This window comes from Pseudopipra pipra, chromosome 1, assembly GCF_036250125.1.
Source record: "Pseudopipra pipra isolate bDixPip1 chromosome 1, bDixPip1.hap1, whole genome shotgun sequence".
In the NCBI taxonomy this organism is placed as follows: Eukaryota; Metazoa; Chordata; class Aves; order Passeriformes; family Pipridae; genus Pseudopipra; species Pseudopipra pipra.
Window position 1 is genome coordinate 40,613,369 of NC_087549.1, and position 19,860 is coordinate 40,633,228.

Consider the following 19,860-nt stretch of genomic DNA (forward strand, 5'->3'; position numbering starts at 1 on the left):
AAGAGGGACTATGCACTTACCTGTTGCAATGCTTTTAATTCTTATGGGGACTCTGCTATCTGACTCAAATCAACAACCCATAAAGACTTTGAGGTTTTTATGAGTAGCAAAATCATTCTGTCTTGACAGTGCCACATGGATTTCCTTCCCATGTGACCTGCTCCCAGGGCTAGTAGAGGATACAAACCTAACCCATGACTAGTAATGAAGGTGGGCAGAGGACCTTGAGTTAAGATAATAATTTGGTAAATTCTGGATGAGAATTCAGTTCCATTCTGTGGTGCCAATATGTGTTTCTGAGGGCAAAGTTAAAGCAAAGAAACAAAAAGCAAATGGAGAGAAACATTGGGATTTATTTTGGGGCTGGTTAATTAATATGCTGCTTTGTTTCTCAGCTTATTACTGCTCCTCTTTCTCTCTTCACTCAGCCTAACCATCAGCTTCACCAAAGAAAACTCCTTATATGCACCAATAAAGATGTAAAAGCAAGAAATCACGTAGCGACAAAGAGAAGGAACCTCCCTTCTGCTACCCTGGCAATCCACAGGTCAGACCAGTGTATTTAGTGCAGTACACTGATCTCTAAAAAAATTGTGTGATCAAAGCTTTTGTAAGCCTTCATGTAACTTCAACTCAGTTAAACTTGGTTTGATTTCTGATTTTTGTGGCATCACTCACCCACCCTGAGAAGTGAGTGAGGATGACCCAAGCATAGGAGGATGTGGGGAAGAAGCTGGTTCCCATCACCAGCAACGATGCAGTCCCTGTGAGATACAGCCCAGATACAGTCTTGACTGAGATAACTAGAGAAGGATATGAAACATGGAGTTTTGAGAAAGAGACAGAGTTTGTAGGGAAATGTTATATGCCAGACAGATTCAGAATAGTTTAAATCTCCTTCAAATCTAAATTCCCCATTTTCATGTCTTCAAGGATATTTCAAACCTTTTTTTCTTTTTCTCCCACTCTTATTAAATAAATATCTCCATGGTACCTTCTGACAAAGAGTTATACTTGCAAAATCTGTCATAGCGTAAAATATTGTCTGGTATAATTTAAAAAATATGTATTGCCTTTCAGTCTACCAAGACCATTCTCTGCTCTCTGAAAGTTGAGGTCTTATTCGTTAATTTTTTGCTTATTTATTTAGGACTCTAGGAGGCAAGTTTTTTAACCTGTGAGTTTATTGGTTTCACTAGGTCAGTACCTTTTTTGCCAGCTTTTCATTAAGTCTCATTGTCAAAAACTAAAAAAGCTGTTTTAGAGACACAAGCTTTTACAAGGCCCCCAGTTTGTGAATTTACTCATCAAATTCTACCACTACCCATCAAAGTCTACCACTGGCAGACTTCACAAAGTCTACCACTTTCCTTGCCATCAAAACAGAAACAAATTTATACACACTTCAGACTCTGCTCATGGCTTCTTGGTTCAATAAGAAAACAGGGGAATAAAATAGTTCCCCTGTACTCCCAAGGGAATCCTGCTAAGTTAAAGCACATTTTAATCTCTTGAGCCGGCAGCTTTATTAGTAAGCGTTTCCCAATCTTCAGGGAAATCTAATTTCACAAATAGATCAGAGTCACTTCAAACGCAGCTTTCAGTTGCCATCCACCGGGGGCCAAACGGGGAGGAGGAAGTTTGTCAGAAAAGACCTTCTCTGAGCCCAAGAGTGATTACCAGAGGTTTCTCCATCGACCGCCACCCACCTAAAGTCGATACTACTCAAATGAGTACGCCGGTGCGCACTATATAAGAGAAGCGCATGGCCCTGGAGGGCGCATCCCCCATCTCCGGGCGCAGCACCGAGCGCCCCGCTCCGCGCTCGGCGGAGCCTCCGCGGGGACAGGGGCTCACCGACGGCGGCACGGCACCTCGCCGCTCAGCCCGCACGCACTCAGCCGGACTCGCCTCCGCCTGAAGGTAAGCAGCCGCCTATCGGCTCTCCGGAGGGCACTTCGGCGTGGCGAGTCGCTGCCTTTGCAGCGAAACCCTGGTCGTTCCCCGGATTACTCCCCGGGTTTGCCGTGCGCCCCGGCGGCGGCGAAGGGAGGGAGAGCCCGGAGCCGTCGGGGAGAGCCGTCTCCCTTGCGGCTCCGATTAACTTCTTCGCCCAAGAGGATTTGCACGGGAGGCCAAGTATAAAACAGTTTGTAAATAACAGAATTTCCCTCCCTCCCCCTTAATCCTACCCGTTTTCTATAATTAGAATAGCTTACTTAGGGGCATTAAGCGCCGCTCTCGAAGACCCTGCCTGTTGTAATTGTTTTTGCCCTTTACACCCTGATTTGCATTAGTTCCGATGTAACTCGCCCCTCACTGAACTCCGTCCAGTTGCCCGTCCGTGCGCTCTCCCTCGAACACCACCGTGTGGCACAACCCGGGGGCGGCGGGCGGGTGGGAAGGCTGACCCGCCGGCGGAGCAAGGAGGCATCCACAGGGGCTCTGGGGGCAAAGGGAGCCCAGCAAATGCCCTGCAAAACCCTGTCCCGCGAATATGTGCGGCGGGATTAATACCCTTCCCTTAATCCGTGTCTATAAACGCACCCTCTGGGGAGCCGGGCGAGCGTGGCGGGACTGCCGGGGGCTGCCGGGGCCGGGCGATGTCGGTCCGTCGGGTCCCCGCACCGGGAGGGCTGAGCCTGGCCCAGCGTGCGGGAGCGGCGGGCGGGGGTGCCCCCGGGCGCGGCATGGGGGGCGGGCGGGCAGGGTGCGGGCCGGGCCCGGCGCTGACCGCCTTCGCTCTCTGCCTCCTCCCAGCGCCGCAGAGATGCGAGGGGCGAAGAAGCGCCAGGCGCTGCCCGCCATCGTGCTCCTGCTGCTGGCCTCGGCCCCGCCGCCCCCGGGCGCCGAGGGCAGGACCGTGCCCGCCGCCGGAGCTGAGCGGGGGGCGCTCCTCGACATCCTCCTCCAAGCCCTGGGCGACGACGGCCGCCCGCTGCCGCCCCGCCCGCCGCGGAGGGACCGGGTGATCTCCCGGCGCTACAGCGGCGGCGGCGCCCCGCAGACAGAGCCCCGCGCCGCCGCCGCCGCCCCTCGGCCACCCCTCGCCAACGCCGCCGCCCCGCCGCCCCCGCGGCTCTTCGTCGCCGCCCGGCACGGAGGTAAGAGCCGCCGCGCTGCCCCGCGCAGGGAGCTCCGGGGTACAGCCCCCTGCAGATCCCGTCTCTGCCACCTCTTCCAGCGGCCCAGCCCGACGGCTCCTTCTGCGGCGCAGCCCGCTGCAGGAGGGGGCGGGCGAGTGGAAAGTAGGGTGTGGGGATGTGCGCTCCTATGGCCCCGGGACAGCCACGACGGGGTTCGAGCCCCGTTGAGGGCAGCGCAGCTCAGCTGGGTTCGAGCTTTTGCTGGGTTCGAGCCCCGTTGAGGGCAGCGCAGCTCAACCCCACTCCCCGGCTGGAGCTGTGCGGGGTATCCGAGACGTAAGGGAGGAGAAGGTAACTGGGGGTTCAGCATCTTCTGCCGGCAGGTCAGCTGCGGCCACCGTTGATCTACAAACCCTCAGAGCAAGCCTTCCAACTTCCCTACACTGCAACGCAGCACTGAGGGAGTCCCGTTTCTCCTCAAATTTAGTACCATTCCTCTGATTTGCACAAAAGAGGAAAACCGACTAATCTGAGAGATAGCTGTCTGGACTTACTCCTTTAAACTTCCTCTTCAACTTTACTCGTTCCCGTGTGATGCTTTTTTCTAGTTTTGCAGGGCAGGTGCTGAAGATCCAAGGGCATGGTGGCTTGTTTCACCTTTTGGAGGATGCTCAGACTGGGTCAGGGAGCCCCAGCACTGGCACAGGCCAGGCTGGGCTGTGACAGCAGGGAGAGTTCAGGGCCAAGCACAGCTGCCTAGTGATACTCAGATTGTCCTTGGCCAGGGGACTGCCACAGCTAGGTTGGATGCAGAGCCATGCAAAAGCCTTTCCTACTGGAATGGAGCTGCCTGAGGAGGTTGTGTAGGTTAGGATTGTGCAGTTCAGCAAAAAGGAGATTATAGTGACTGTCCTTGGCTGTAGCCAAATGTTTTATTCTTGTTGTCTGCCAGAGACTCTACTGGAGAGAAACCAAACTGAGGGAACCCGGGGAAGTTCATTTTTTTAGGGATTTGTGTCCCTGGAGAGCACCCCTCTGGCTGATGACTGGTAATGGGTGAAGTTGAGATGCAGCCCTCCACAAGTCTCGCTGGTAGACTTGCTCTTTTCTGTTCAGTAGTCTGTTTTAAAGGAAATCGAACCCCATTTTGGAAAAACTTGAAGTTGGATGACAAGTTCAGAAGTTAATAGGTGAATAGCTGATTGTTAGTGCAGGCATTAGTGCAGGGAGATTGCTGCTCATTGTATGGAAACTGGGCTAAAAAAAGATTTTATCAATCAAAAAGTAATCACTACTCTGGCCATGGAAGCTTCTCAGTGTGATCTGCCCCAGGTACACGGCGTACATCGGTAAGGGGTTGTAGTGTCCCAGTGAACTTCAAGATATTCTTGCTTTTTTCAGACTGTTAAGTCTCTGGTAGTTATGGAAAACCAACCCAAACCAGATTGCCACAGATTTGTGTGCTGATTGGAAAAGGTGCTGCTGGTTATCCGTGTGACTGGTCATAAGTGTTTACTTACTGGGCTTGAATTTTATATTTGCTGTGGACAAAACCTCAGTCCAGGAAAAAAAAAGTAAAATGGTCTTTACAAGGCAGAATATATGAAGGCTTACCTGTGTCTTCTTTTCAAGTGAGTGAAAGATAGAAAAGTATGAATTTGAGAATTGCTCTCATACCTATACTTTGCAATACTTATTGCAATAATTACTAGTATCAGGTGGCTTGAGGAAAAAGTTTGGTTTGGACAACAGTGTCTCCCATTTGAGATGTTTGCTTTTAACTAAATAAATTTTTTTAGCTATAGAAAGTGTAAATATTTCATAATATTTATATAACTTTGAAGGGGAATTTTCTTGAATCCATCAGTGCTATACATTGTAAGGTTTTGTTTTCTATTAATTGTTACTTTTAGTAACTATGTTACTTAATACTAATCCTCTTCCTAAACAAAAGGAACAGCTGAACATCCTTAGAGAAATTCTCCAGTTGTCCCTGGCATGGGTGTAGTGTCCTATGAGCACCCACAAAGGTACCTTTCTCTTCAGCTTAGAAAGGGCAGATCTACAGTTTAAATAATAGTCACATTTTCTTATTCATTCAATTTTTAACAAGCAGCAAGGATACCAATTAGTACCTATCATGACAATGTGTGCTTGTTTTTTTGGGGGATAGAGAACTGTGACAAGGCTTTTCTTACAGGTCATTAATTCTTTTCTTATAACTCTTGTCACCAACACATTAGTGGCAGCTTTTTACTCCAGCTGGTAGTACCTGATCATCAACTGAGAAGAATGGCTTATCTTCCTCTCAGTCAGGAAAGTTGTTGCATTCGGTTGAGTACTCAGCCAAGCATTGAAAACTGGAGTTATATATTTAGACTGTCTGTAGTTGCTGAAAATCAATCCCAAGCATCTGATTTAAAAGGCAGTTGAGCAGCTCAATTGTTTCTTCTCTTTGAAACAGAAAGCATCTGGAGCAGTGCTGTGCACAGAACACAGAATGCAAGGCTAATAACTTCTGTGTGTTTCCTCTTTTCTTTTCTGAGAGTGCTACTCTGTATTATCAATCAGTTGAATAGCAGGAGGACTGAAATATGCTTCCCCTCCTCTTCTCTCATTCCCTCATGCTAAAGACTCACTTGAGCATTAGTCTAGCCACATCATGAGCTAACTCAACCCACTGAGCCACATCTCCACACAAATCTTTCTTTCATTTCATTTGGGGGCTTGGCTAATTATTTGTATAGTGAGAGAGCTGGCCTAGAGTGCCACCGGATGAATTCTAGGAGCAGCACAAGGCAAGTGATTAGAGCACATGACCAGGGGTGAGGTTTGAGAGTGGGTGGGACCTCTTCCTTGAACTTAGCTCAGGCCATAATGGAAAAGCACAGCAATGTTTCCAATTAGGCAGGAAAAATAAGAGCAAAACACTAACTGTCAGACATCGTACATGTACCTCTCATTTATAGATACATAAATAGGATATGAAAGCAAGAGTGTTTGGTCTGTGATGCCCCATCTGGATGTGGCTTGCAGGTGGTTCAAGGGCAAGTCCTGGGCTAGAAGTATGTCATGGGAATAACAGTTATGCTCTTATTCATGTGGTTTTGTTGCAGGGTAAAGGGGCATAACTGAAATAGGATGGACACTCAAACCTGCCCTGCCATGTTGGGGCATTGAGCTGCTGTGACCTGCCTGGAAATGACTCTTTAGGTCTTTCTTCCCCCTTAATAATCAGGGATATATTCTGTGTTGTGTGCTTAACCATAAGAAAATTTGTGTCATAGTTCTTATAGGACCCAGGAGGACACCCATATATGCAATACAGATACCAGTTTCACCATCACTTTAGCTGTCTTAACTTCTTATCTCTTTTATCCCTACATGTTCAAAAGTCTTACCTCACACAGATCTGTCCCTGCTTTTCTTAGTGACCTGAATAATGAGAGTGAGGACTTATCTGAAGAGTACACTTAGAAGAAATTCCAACTAACCAAAAAGCAATCTTTATCTTTTGCTAGGATTTCTGGTAGGATGTCACTAAAAATACAAGTTGTTCCTTTGAATTATTGTATCTAGTGGGATTAAATTTTCTTTCATAACATCCTTTACTTGCCCAATTTCCATGAAGTTTCTACATTTGAGTGTGATTTTTTTTTTCACTAGGAAGTGCCTCAGAGTTTTTAAGCTTAGTGATGAAAGCTCCTCAATGTGCAATCTTTTTTTAACTATCTCTTGCTTCTGGTATATAACTGTGGTCAGGTTTTTATGAAGAAGATGCTATTTTCACAAGGAGAAGATTTGACATCAGGTTATTTTTGGATGTCACGCCAGGGAAACTAGAATAGTTTGTCATTCTTCTTCTCAGATTTTTCTTTGTTACCTTTGTCCAAACACTTTCCATAGAACCAGAATAGCTTCCATGTAATTTGACTTAAAGAAATCTCAAGAAATAAAAGTCTACATTAACTGTTTTTTCCATACATATTCCCCATCACAATGGAGAAAGGAGCTATCTAAGCTTACAAGGGTTAGGGGCCTGAAATTTCTCGTTATGCTAGGAGACCAGCACATTTTAAAACATTCATTTCACAACATTTTGAGTGGTTAATTTTCAAGCATGAAGGAATGAAGATAAATAGTGCTCTCAATTTACTAGTATGTTCAAATTAGCCTCCTGAGCATATCTACTTCAGATTCAGAATAACATGTCCTAGAAGAGAATTTGTCTCTCAAAGTATTTAAACTTTGAGGTTACACTTGAATTCAGTTTTATGTTAAAATTTCTTACACTTCATCAGCAGAAAACTGTAAGTTGTCCCATGACATGGTGCTAGTTTAACAATTATTCATAATGAACTAGATTTGAAAGATATGTTTGAGGTTTATTTTAGTTTACAGTTGAATCAAAGCAATGTATCTGTATGTAAGGCATGAGAAATGTTTTGTTCTTTTTGCTCACTTGAAAAATCTCCTGTAAGTGTAGTGATAGTTACAGCTGGAAGTCCCTAATTCTGGAAGACCTGTTGTGCCTAATACCAAACTACTTCTGTGAATATAATTACAGATCTGGAATAAAAAAAGGGTGGAACGTAAACCTCTTCTCTAGGAAATTAAAAAGTATGGCATAACGTAACACAGAGTTCTTTATAATACTTATGTCTTGTACAATTATTATTCCTATTAATAAAACAGCTTTTTGTTTATTTATTTATTTTAGTATATTTTGTTAATAGGAATTGCTGGAATTTCAGGCGACTTAAAAGTAGACGAGAGTTAATAAAAATTGCTTTCTCCAAAATCACCTTTTACCAATACAGACATTACTTCAGAAATTAGCAAAATAGTAGATGAAATTGATTTAAAAGAATAACTGTTGCATTAAAAAATCCAAGTCAATTCTGTTGAATTGTAGTAATCGCTACTGATTCTACAACTAGTTTTTGAATAAATTATTTTTACAGTGAAGTTAGTGGGTAGGCTTTTCTGAAACAGAACCAGGAAAACCTATTCTGCTTTTGGATGCTAAATATAATCCATATTCCAAATGTTTTTCTTTATTTTTATTGAGACACACAGGGCATGCAAATAAGTTCTGAATCTATATATTCAAGATCTAGTGATTAAAAGAAAATATATCCTCATAAATTAACAAATGGAATGAATTGTACTGGAAGCAGTGAAGATGCCATAGGGCAATATAGTTCCCAGGCCAGTGGTTACTGAGGAAGGATTAGAGGGGCTCTGAGTATCTCAACACATCACGAGGTAGAAATATAAACAGTCCCAATGAATTCAGTGGAAATAACCATTATCTCTGCTTGCACCAAGATTAGGTGTCAACCCTACCCAAAAAATACAAGTGGGCAGGATAGATTTTTGTTACATAGTGTTTCATTTGGGTGAGGGGAAAGAATCACTTTTCATTAAGTATCTTGGTAGTATTTTGATCTCAAGCCATCCTCAAATTTTCCTTGATAAATTCTCCTAAACAAGTTGATACTGTCCACTTTTATTGACCAATTACTTACTGCTTCCTGTAATAAATACATAGTTTCACACATCTGTAAGTTTACTTCTGACGTGCATATTTGCAATTGTATTTGTATTCATAAGAAAATTTTGTCTTTTGCATAATTTTTGTAGTTTTTAATAGAATGAGCCTTGATTTTGCTGTCTTTCATTCAGATCAGCTGTTCTTTTTCATCTGCATTTCCTTCCAGAAGGTGTTACCTTTGTACTAGTTCCTCGACCTGTAAGATGTCCATCATCTCAGTGCCTCTAGTTTGCATGCTGACTTTTTTAATTTCTAATTTATTTAAGTCTCAAAAGTTGCAGAGATTTTATATTCCTTTATATTCAATTCTACACAAGTGTTTGGATCTATCATCATGGTTCCTTCATGGTTATGATGCTTTTATGACCTGTCACACCGCTGCTATGTTTCTTTCCTTGACTGCTTGGGGTTTTAGGTGTATTGTGCATTATGCCTTTTAATAGCAATACTCCATGTCTGGCAAACATAGTTGCGAGATAGTAGAGCCAGGCCATTGAGAAAAGGCATCTGAAATCTAGGATAAGCCAGAAGTCTTCCATTTCATGGTGGAGAATATCAAGCCTATGGACCAACCCTGACAGCTGATGGGGGAGCGAACAAATATAAAACATTTGTTACATACATGGAGGCTTAAAATACATTGAAGTCCATCAGAGTAGTCCATCAAATGAAATGATGACACTGGCTCTGCAAGGGACTTTGCTCTCATTCCCACTAATTAAAGTGATGGGAGCTCGATATCTGAGAGTATTGACCTGACATTGTGCTGTCATGGTACAAGAAGGGAGAAGCCTCACGGAACTGCAATGTGCCGAGCAGCAAACATTTCAGATGGCAGTGTGCCATTCCAGGAGCAAGATAGTATGTCAACGTGTGGAAGGGCTGTTTAGCTGAGCTATTCCGTTAGTCAATATGAGGAGATCTTCTGGGTTTTGTTTTAATCCTATTTAATATTCTTATAAAAATTGTATTTAGCGTGACAAGAGACACAGTTACTAATGCATACAGCTCTGGCCTCAGAAAAGTGAATGTCAGAATTTTCACTGTATTACATCAGGACTGGGCCTGAAGTACCTGAAGTACACCCAAGGACTTCTCCAATATGCAGGGAAGTGAATAACAAAGAAGACAGAAGTTTTGTTTCAAAGTAGTTCTGAGTGCCTAACTGTCTGTAATTCAGGAACAGTATGCATTTTGATTTAGTCTAGTTCAGCCCTGAGCTTGTGAGCAAACTGAAGAGTTGATTGATATGTTTTGGGGGTGGGGAGTTTCTGTACTTTAGGCACAATTTGATTTTTCAATCAAGAAAGAATGGTGGATCTCTGTGTTTTACTGGTTTATGTTTTCAGGTGTTAGTCTGCCATGGAAAGCCTCTGAGAGATACAATAATGGTAGTGCACAGGTGTAAGGCTTTGTAATGCATTTATTGTTTCATAGATAGCCTTTAGCCTCAAAAATACACTATTTCTTGTCTGGAGATGTTGATTATTAAATATACATGTATACAGGGAGAGAGATTTAAAAAGATTAAAGGTTTAACTATACATACATCCATATAGGCACACACATTCCTCTTTTAATTAATAGGGTTTGAGGGCAATCTGAGCAATAATGAGGCAGTGTTTCAGACCACATGTGATTTGAAAGTTACAAAAGTGCCTTATAAAGGTAAATTATATTTTCCAAAGTGCTTAACACCACATAAAAATAATCGCATAGCAGTAGTCACTGTGCAAAGCTATAAGAAAAACCTCATAATCAATGAGAGACACGAGAAAGGTGCACCATCTACGAAAACAACTACTGGAAGGCTGCAGAGAGAAAGGGGAGAGTGGTTCCATGTCTGAAGTACATGTAGTGCCACTGTCCTCATTGAGATCATTTTATTCCTAAAGAAGATCTCTCCATGTGACCTGAAAATAGTTTGTAGGAGGGGGAAAATATCCCCCTTAATAACACTTACTTGTTTTCTAGAGAACTAAAATTTTCTGTGGTGCTTGTCTAGTACTTTTCACTAAAGTAAAAAAAAACACAAACCTTAAATGTGACCATATCTTGTGTTAATTATTTGTAAGACTTGTTTTAAAACGAATCAAATAAGTATGCTATAATAGCCGTGGTAAATATCTTCTTTTTCAGTACTCGCATTTGGCTGATATTGTACTGGCAAATAAATTTTGATAATTTGTTTCTTACATCTGGTTTTGGTGATGAGAGAGAATAATAGAGTAGATTGCTAAAAAGGAATATAGTGGTTTCTGAATGTATGCACACAAGAGCAGTGTTACATGGGACGAGATATATGCTTTTAGTTGGAAAAGCACGTGTTCTTGGGACATTTTTTTCTTTTGTTTTGACACCTAAGCAATTACATGTAGTCCTTGCCCATGAGGCCATGACTGAAACTTAACTCTGGTGATGAACGTGGGTCAAAATGAAACTTGCAAAATGACTGGAAATCTCGTGAAGATACATGATAGCATTTTGCTATAAAAAGTGCAGCTTGTCTCCTGTGACAGCCTCAGTTGATGGTTAGGTTTTCTATTCAATTTAAGGATGAATGCTTCATTTTGTCACTTGCGAATTAGGGGTTATTATTTCTGCGGAAATCCCACAGGCTATTTATTCCTGTTTTTAATGTCGGTCAATTGGAAAACAGTTGCTCCAGTGAGGGAATTGATTAACTATTGATTACATACTGAGGGCACAATTCCTTATCTCTAGGTTATAAACAAGATTTTACACATGAAGGATGTAAGCATTTGATTGATTAGTGGCCATTTTTATATTATCCTATATTTTATTGTGTCTGCTGTGCCAAAAATCATTGATGTGCAGTGGTCCACTGATTTTACTAAAACAGTGCAAAAAAACCCGTGTTTGTGTACTACAGGCTTTAACAGCAGTGGAAAATGCTATTCAGAGTTAAAAACTGGCTACTTTTTGATTCTAATACTTTGTTTTTAAACACTGAGTTAAAATGTAGGTAGTCAAGCAAAAACTACTCATGGTAAAGGCACAATTTTGCATACTAAGAATATTTAAACTTTCTTTATAAGTTTTTTTTTTTGTTTGTTTCTTTAAGTCTATTAGGTCATTCTTTGCCAACTTAAGTAAATTGCTTAGATTGCATTTTAGTACACATTATCTTACTACATGATTTGAAATCTGTCTTTTGTTTAAAGAAAACAATTTAATGCAAATTAAATTTGCATCAGCAAAGCAATTGTTATGTTCCTTGCATGTTTTAGGCAGCTTTCAGAGTGACATAGCACAAATCTAATTAATTACGTTCTTTTCACTTAAGCCTCTAAAATAAAGGTGAAAAGCAGATTAAAACTCTACTGGAAAACAGTCAGAAACCTTTTTTCCCTTAACCTTTACTGTTTATGATGTGTTTCAGCAGAAGGAACCTTTGAAATGAAGTGTTAGGAAATGCATCCTTGTCAGTATATGTGGTGGTACTGGATATGTGCACTGGATTAGTAAAACCCTTAAATCCCATTGGATTAAAATAACTAAGGAGATAGCTGTGGTGTTATTACTCTAATCATGATAGAGTAATTACTTCTTTGTCTCTTAATGACATAGCATGCCTAACACGTGAGAGACTTCTCTGCTATCATTGAAATTTCAGTTTAGGAAATGGAAGGAAAAAGATATTCGAACTTGTCTTTTACAAAGTAGAAAAAGACTTATGACCAAAACATACTAATATGAGGATTTCTTGTAGTCTCCAGAGTAATCTTCTGGGGCAGAAGACAATCTAGAGCAGGCTAATTGCTTGCATTTGATTCTGTGGGCCTAAAATTTGAATGGACCTATTGGTTGGTACTAATTTAGCAAGATACCCCAATTTCTGCTTCCCATTGTTACGTGATCAAATTCCAAGTTTGCATGTAAAGTTAATATCTACAGATTTGCCCCTTTATTCAGCAACAAATCACTTTTCAGGATATCTGGCAATTTTCTTACTTTTGGAAGTGGGATAACTACAAAATAAATAATTCACGTGGATAAGACCTGCAGAGTCTTATTTGCAGCAAATTTGCAACCGTATGTACTTCTCATGAACAGGGTGACTCTACATCACCTGCATGGTGGAGTCACTCCATGTGTATATATGTGATTCAGCTGCATGGGATCATGAAGGATCCCTTATCTAGGCTGCAGTCAGGGCTTTCAAAATCCTTGAAACAGATCCAAACTACATATTATGCTGAAGTCCACTGACCCAGAATTGAGCAGCACCTCCAGAAAAGCCCTGCTTCTCCTTCTTTACCTTTGGATGGGATAGCTTATTCCTTCCCTGTCAGAGTAAGGAGTGAAAAAAAGAGAAAATCTATATATTAAGTTGTGTATATTACAAGCAAGAGAAGTGTTATCTTAGAATAAATAGAAAACCTCTCGAATAGTAACACTTTCTCTGTAGTTACACTTCATCTCAGAATATTATAACAATGACAGTGGTATTAGAAAATCAGAGAAATGTTACACTTGCTCAGTCCCAGGATATGGAAAGGTTTCTGGTATTTTAATTTAAGATTTTTTATTAAGCTTATTCTGAATAGTGCCTTTTGGCCCACTGAAATATATGTTTGCATGTATTTCACACCTGCTTATGATCTTTAAAGATAAAACCTCCAATATTAGTATGCCTAAGTAGCTCTGTAATAAATGTATCCTCATGTAACTATGAAAGGGTAAAATGACCTTAGCCTGAGTATAAACCTGGCACATGATCACTGGGAACACCTTTAAAATAGTAGTTTAGCATGAAAGACTTATAAGAGGGAAACCATGGATTATTAATCTATTGTGATAGTTCTGTATCTAGTCTAATTTGGAAAGAAACAGAAACATTTCTAAAATAAGCACAGGAAATGTAAAGTACAGTTAAACATTACCATTTGCACAGCAATCAACCTGGAGCCTATTCATATTTCAAAAAAGAGCAGGGTCTAATTGAGCTCTGGCAAACTCAATTCTATTTTCTTTCACACCAACAGAGTTTGCCTATATTTGTCAGTGCTGAGTTTGGCTTGTGTGCAGTTAAGCATATGTCATCAGCTTTCATTCAATTGATTCCACTAGTTCATATATTGCTTTTGATGTATTGCAGCTGTTCGTGTGTTTAATTTATGCAAATATTCCAGAATCTACATTTATTAGCAACCATGATAGCTAAAACAGAGTACTTTGCATAGAGTCCTGTAGAATTGCAAGATATGAATTTCCTCTTCATATTTATCAATGTGTAGTGTCTGTATCTCATTCTAAGAGTGGTTCTGCCTTCAGTCAGGACCCTCCAATAACTTTCCAGGCATAATTTGGAGTATCTGGATTCATCTCAAATATCTCCCTTGATAATTTAGTGATTTCAAGTAGCTGAATAAATGGAAAGTGTTATCTGTTACAGAAAAAAAAAAAATCAATAGGAAAAGACAGCTTCAGTAAATAATGCCTTGAGTAGTTTTGCCAGTCTTACCTATATGTCTCATTATTTTCAGTGAATTATCCTTTCAGCGAATTAGTGTTGTAATACATCTTTCCTTTTGGAAACAGAGAAGTACATATTCACAGCTTAGCATTCAAAATAGCTAGGGTTTCATAATACCCTACATTTTCTCATTTGAGTTGATGGATATGCTATCATGTTTATTAGACTCTCTTTAAAAAATAAAGAGAGTTCTTCTGCATAAACTCATACCTCATATCTGTAATTTTTTTGAGATTTTTTCATTAACTTCTCAAAATAAATATATATTTCAGTGTTTTCCCTGTTCACATCTCTGATGGAGGAGAAAAGAAAAAAATGCTTTTAAATTATGCACATAGTGCTTATCTGTATGTATGTTCCAGACTCTCATAATGCAAAGCATAGTTGGTAAGTAATTTTTTACATTTCAAATGAAAGCTTGACAGAATATGATAATCTAGATCTTTATCCATTCTAACTCTAACTATTTTCTAGAGTGATCCCTAACAATATTAGCAGAAAAGTAATCATGTACACTATGTTTAGCTTATTTCTTGATCCTACAGAATTTTCTGATGGAAACAAGGATTTACAGAGAGGAAAAGAAAAGGAAATCCATGCTTCTTAATGTTCTTTTGCCAAACAAATATAAAGGTCTCCACAGGCAAGGATTAACTAATACAAATATGCTTTTTGAGCAGCTATTGAAGAATTACTAATAAATATAATTATAGCCGAGTTCAAGATATTCAACCTTGTAAATGTATCCTGTTATAATGTCATTACAGTTGGTTGAAGCCCTAGGAGAAGCCAATGTTTCAATCTCTTTGTTCACGTCTCAATGAATTATTGGAAAGTGGCTGATTAGAAAGCATTGAATCAGAAGGGGCTGCTGCATTCTGAATGTTGCTCTCTTTGATGTTGTTTACCTCCCAAGTTGATTCATTTCCTTGGCCAACAATCTTGGTATGTGAAGCCGTGGGCCTTCTTTGTTGGACCATTATATTCCAGCGCATGTCTGGAAGACAAAGTGGTGTGGTAGGTAACTATCTAGCGAATGTTGTGTTTGTTGGAACTCACACCTTAGAATGGAATTCTCCCCAGATATGAGGTACGACTATATTGTAGCTAAAGGGGATACAATGAAATAAATATGCTTGGATGCCCAAGCAGACTTTCAGTTTCTTTTTAGACTAACCACACTTTCCACACTTACTACTCTTTTTTTCTTTTAATTTGATGAATCTTCTTGCTACCTGCTTCCAGTTGCTTCTGAAATCAATGCCTCTTCAGCTGTCCAAGGCAGAGTCTATAATGCAAAAATACCTGTTTGTGACACTGAGACCACTGTGAGCCACTGGGTAAGAGTTGTGGCCTACACTATGTACCAGCACATACTTCTGGAGAGCTCCAGATTTTAGGTAATCAAAGAAGAACACAGGCATAAGGGATTACGATGTGAGTGCATCTCGAGGCTGGAGTCAAATCCTTGAGTAATTCCTTGACAATGTGAATGTATTCAAAGATGTGGATGAAGTTTGAGTAACATGCTGCCTTCACAATGGCTTAGTATTGTTACATTGCTTCCCACAGCAGTTGCTCACATTCGCCAGCAGATCAGTTCCACATTGTGTCATTACTTAAATTGAACTCTAAGAGCAGTGTTAAACTACATACTGATTTTCTTCATCTCCATTAAACTAATCTCACTTGAAGATCTTTTCACTGGATGCTTCACCTACAAAAATGTAGAAAGAGCAGCCATTAACCATAGGGTTCCCTACTCAGGCAATGGTTGACAAACTATTCAGATTGTGTGGCTTTTTTCAGTCAAACCTGTCTTCAGGCTACCCTTTCACACAACCTCTGCTCTCTTGGGGTGGAGATGAGGTTTAAAAAGTTGGTATGCTTGGATTGAGGGTCTTTCCTTTAAGAATGACCTTGCACTATGGTTAAATTATTAAGCATGGCCTGCCCAGAGAGGAGTGACCCAGATTTCAAGGGTTCAGAGCTTCTGAGATGTCTCATTGGTAACATACCTTGGACAGATCCTCATTTATATGTCACCTGAAATACCACAGAAGGAGCATCATAACATACTATGGTTTTACTTAAGTTACAATAGTCTAAGAATTATTTAAAATTAACCTGCTAGCTTTAATTTGAAGAGGCAAGTATGCAGGCTAAGAATATTCGGAGCATGGTAACGAGAGATGTAGCCAGGCCTCTTACTCTTTCACGTAAGAAGATGGTGAAGACTCAGAGTGTGCAATGGAGGAAGAAATAACATGAAACCTGGTTTTGCCAGACAGGTAAAGACTTATTCACGCTGGGAGAATCTCCAGCTGGGAAAATCCACAGTTGTTATAGCCTTTGTGCCACCAGAATAGAAAAAAGGGTTGGCTCAGAGAAGAGAATCTGGCTCAAAGAACTTAAAATAAATATCAGATGTCAGAGCTGTGACTTAATTGTTTAGCTAAGTAGATCATGTGAATTACACACAGATTGAGGACCTGGTTTTGCTCCCATTGAAATCAAGGAGAACAGAATCAGGGCATACTCTCCTTCTAGTGTTTTTCAGCCCTCAAAATGTGTTATTTGAGAGTACACCAGTTCCTAGAATAATTCCTTGTACCAGTTGGGAATCCAGAGACAGTGTTACCTGAAAACTTGAAAGGAATTTTTAGTTACAATCAAAATTAAGTGGAGCTGACTGGCAACCTTACACTCAGGAAGAAGGGGATGGTTTTGGGAGAAGGCTTCACATGTGTACATTTTGAAGTACATTTCCATTGCCTGGCTAAGATCTTTCACATAGTTCTGGTGACAAGGTGAAATATTGGTAGATAGGTGACAGAAAGAAAATTGTTTCTAATGCTAAAATATCTAAAGCCAATTTACAGACTGACATATATTTTTACAAATTCTGACTGGATGATGAATAACTTTATTCAGCATGTAACTGATGACATTATAAAGGAACAGAGCATAGAAAAATTATTTGGTATCATATTTCTGGACATACTCAGAAGATACTTTAGGAAATATTCTGATTTAGATAAGACAGTTTTTAGGTGCTGATTTCTGCATTTGTACCACGTCTAGGGCTCAGCTTTCCAAGCTCATGATGATAATAATACCATAACAGAAATTTTTTAACCAGCAGTGAGGTGTGATTTCTTTTTCTGAGAAATGAAAATACAGTGTCTAAGCACTTAGTGAGTAATTACGTTTCCTTCACAAAAATCAAAGTTTGAGGGGAAGAGGAGGAACATAATATTCCCAGTGTTGTAAAACATGAATAATTCACAGTAGACAAAACTATCCTCCCCATCCCCTGTCCACCTATCCTGACACTTCAGACATGATTAAATGTTTCTTCTGTAGCTCGAGTGAATTACCTCCCTCCAGCCTCAGGTTATGTCCTTCCCACAGTTCAGTGCCCAGGCTTGGAGGAGCCAACTCTAGGTATAATCTCTTGCCCTTAAGAGGAGGTTGATCGAGAGGCTGGCAACCCCTTTCAGGCCGTAAATAGTCATTGCTCTGCTGAGGTGGGAAGGCCTCCCTGGAATTACTGTTCATGCCGTTAGTTGTCTTCATAGCAACGATTGCTAACTATTCCTGTCACTCTCTGTTCCCTCTCGCAGCTCAGCAGAGACCAGACAAGGCGAGGAGGCCAAGCAGAGCACAAGGGAGGGGAGAAGGCAAGAGTAGGGCATGGGCAGGAAAGAGTGGGTCCTTCCCATGGATGTGAACAGATCTTTATCATCCTCCCCTGATTGCAAGTAAACCTTTTCTGCTGCTAAGACTACTGGAGGGACTGAGTTCAAAATTAGTTTTCCTCCATAGCTTCTGAAGACTTGACCTAAGTATGGGTAAGGATGGGAATGATAAATAGGTGTCCTTCTCCTCTGCCTTGTATCCTTTGTAGAGGCTCCAAGAAATACAAGAGGAACACCACAATGATCCTATGCTTGTTTCTCTTACTTTTGTTCTCTTACCTCTGGATGCATTTTCCAGCCTCCTCCCTTGTACTGTCACAGGTGCTTTCACTTTTGTAAAATATGGTAATGTGGATCACAGAGAGTGGGAAACTGAGACAAGTTGAGTTGTTGTGGTGTCTCAAAGATGGTCCTTTAAGTTCAAGTCAGAAAGCTGGGTTAAAAAGGAAAGAGATTCTGTTTCCTTCCCAGGTAGCAACATAATAAAATGAAAAAGAGCAAAGTCAAGTGAAATCATTATGTTTGTTTTGTTTGCTCTTACTGATTTGATTTTGTGAAAGTTTCTGTTTAAAAACTGAACTGAAGCATAAAAAAATCTGGAGACAAAAGTTTGTCTCAGAGGATTTTGTGTCACTTCATCTACCTCTTCTTGCATGAAAGAAGGCAGGTTTCCCGCGGGTTGTGCTTGAGATGGACTGTGTTGGCAAGAGTGTCATAATACTAGAGCATTAGCACAGGATCTTTGTCCAGGGCACTCTGCTCTCAATATGTCCTGTGAGGTCTAACAAAGATGCACAAGGATTACAGAACTAAAGGTCTTCTTTCTTAAAAAAAGAGGACAAACTTCACTTTCATTCATTTTGTATGACAGATGAATGGAGAGAAAACTGCAGCAGTGAGGAAAATTTAGAATACAAATGAGCACAAATTTAGAGTATAAATTTAGAATACAAGTGAGCACATAACGCCTTCTCAGACAGCAGCACAATTGTAGCTCTGGTGCTTCAGAAAGAAAAGCTTGAAAAAAATGGACTGCTTTAAAAGTTATCTGTCTCATGATGTACACCAAAGTTCAATTGATTTTCATAAAAACATTGGTGTTTTACAATCAAAAGAACCCAAAAAGGGGCTATATAATGGACATTTTTTTCATAAGAACTAGCTGAATCAGTAGGTTGTTACTTATGGATTTACCCCGTGCCAGAAATGTGACAAGGAGCTTGAGACATTTAATTTCTAATGCCATGTACTCCTTTGTAATGTAGTAGTAAGTAAATTGAATTAATTCAGAAACTGTCTTCATTTAATGTTTTGCAGTAAACAAGGAATGGGGAAGTTAGGAACAAAACACTATAGCAAATAGATATATTTCTTCTAAAGTTAAAAGAAGATGTTTTGTATGGGTCACCATAATGTGTTTACAAGCTTGGCTTGCTTTTAGATAAGATGTGTCATTTAATCAGAAGGACTCCATGTGAGCAGTAATAGTAGGGATTAAAGGAGAAATTCCTCCCTCATAGGCTATGACCCAATGGGGATGATAGCACGTAAAACGTAACTGAGATAGTGATTTGTTGAAACTGGTATTTCACAATTAGAATCATTTGGTTGAAACCTACTGGAATTATTAAATCCATCCATCTTCTATTTCAGGCAACACATCCAAGAATCTTGTTTATAACCTTTTTCAAAGAACTGGAATGTACCTAGTTAATGTAAGACTTGTCTTGTCTGTTTATCAGTTAGTAGAGATAAATAAATATCCCTCTATTCTTGAAGAAAAGTCCAAGTCACATTAGCTTTTTGTGTTACTATTTATATTTTATTATAGTATGTACAGCATCTTCCATACTATTTATAACAGAGTGTTGCTAAAGTTTACTGCCCCATCGCTCAAATAAAGTTATAAATCCAACTGAAATTAAGCGTTTCTAGTTTGTCATCTATTTCCTTAATACCCACCTGAAGGTCTCCATAATTACAATACAGCTGAAAAATATTTGGGTGCAAAATGCC

At 40.3% G+C, this 19,860-nt stretch overlaps 1 protein-coding gene across 2 annotated transcripts in view; it reads left to right on the top strand.

The window, feature by feature from the left end:
- Positions 1-1,505: 1,505 nt before the first annotated feature.
- The window catches only part of ALKAL1 (ALK and LTK ligand 1), a 36,031-nt gene continuing 17,676 nt past the window's right edge, over positions 1,506-19,860 (top strand). Inside the window, exons 1-2 of one of the 2 annotated variants that reach the window (XM_064653282.1) lie at positions 1,506-1,923; positions 2,761-3,104. In XM_064653282.1, coding sequence (XP_064509352.1) covers positions 2,771-3,104 — 334 coding nt within the window. In that variant the 5' untranslated portion in view covers positions 1,506-1,923; positions 2,761-2,770. The remainder of the gene's footprint in view (positions 1,924-2,760; positions 3,105-19,860) is intronic. The other variant, XM_064653275.1, reaches the window with a different exon arrangement.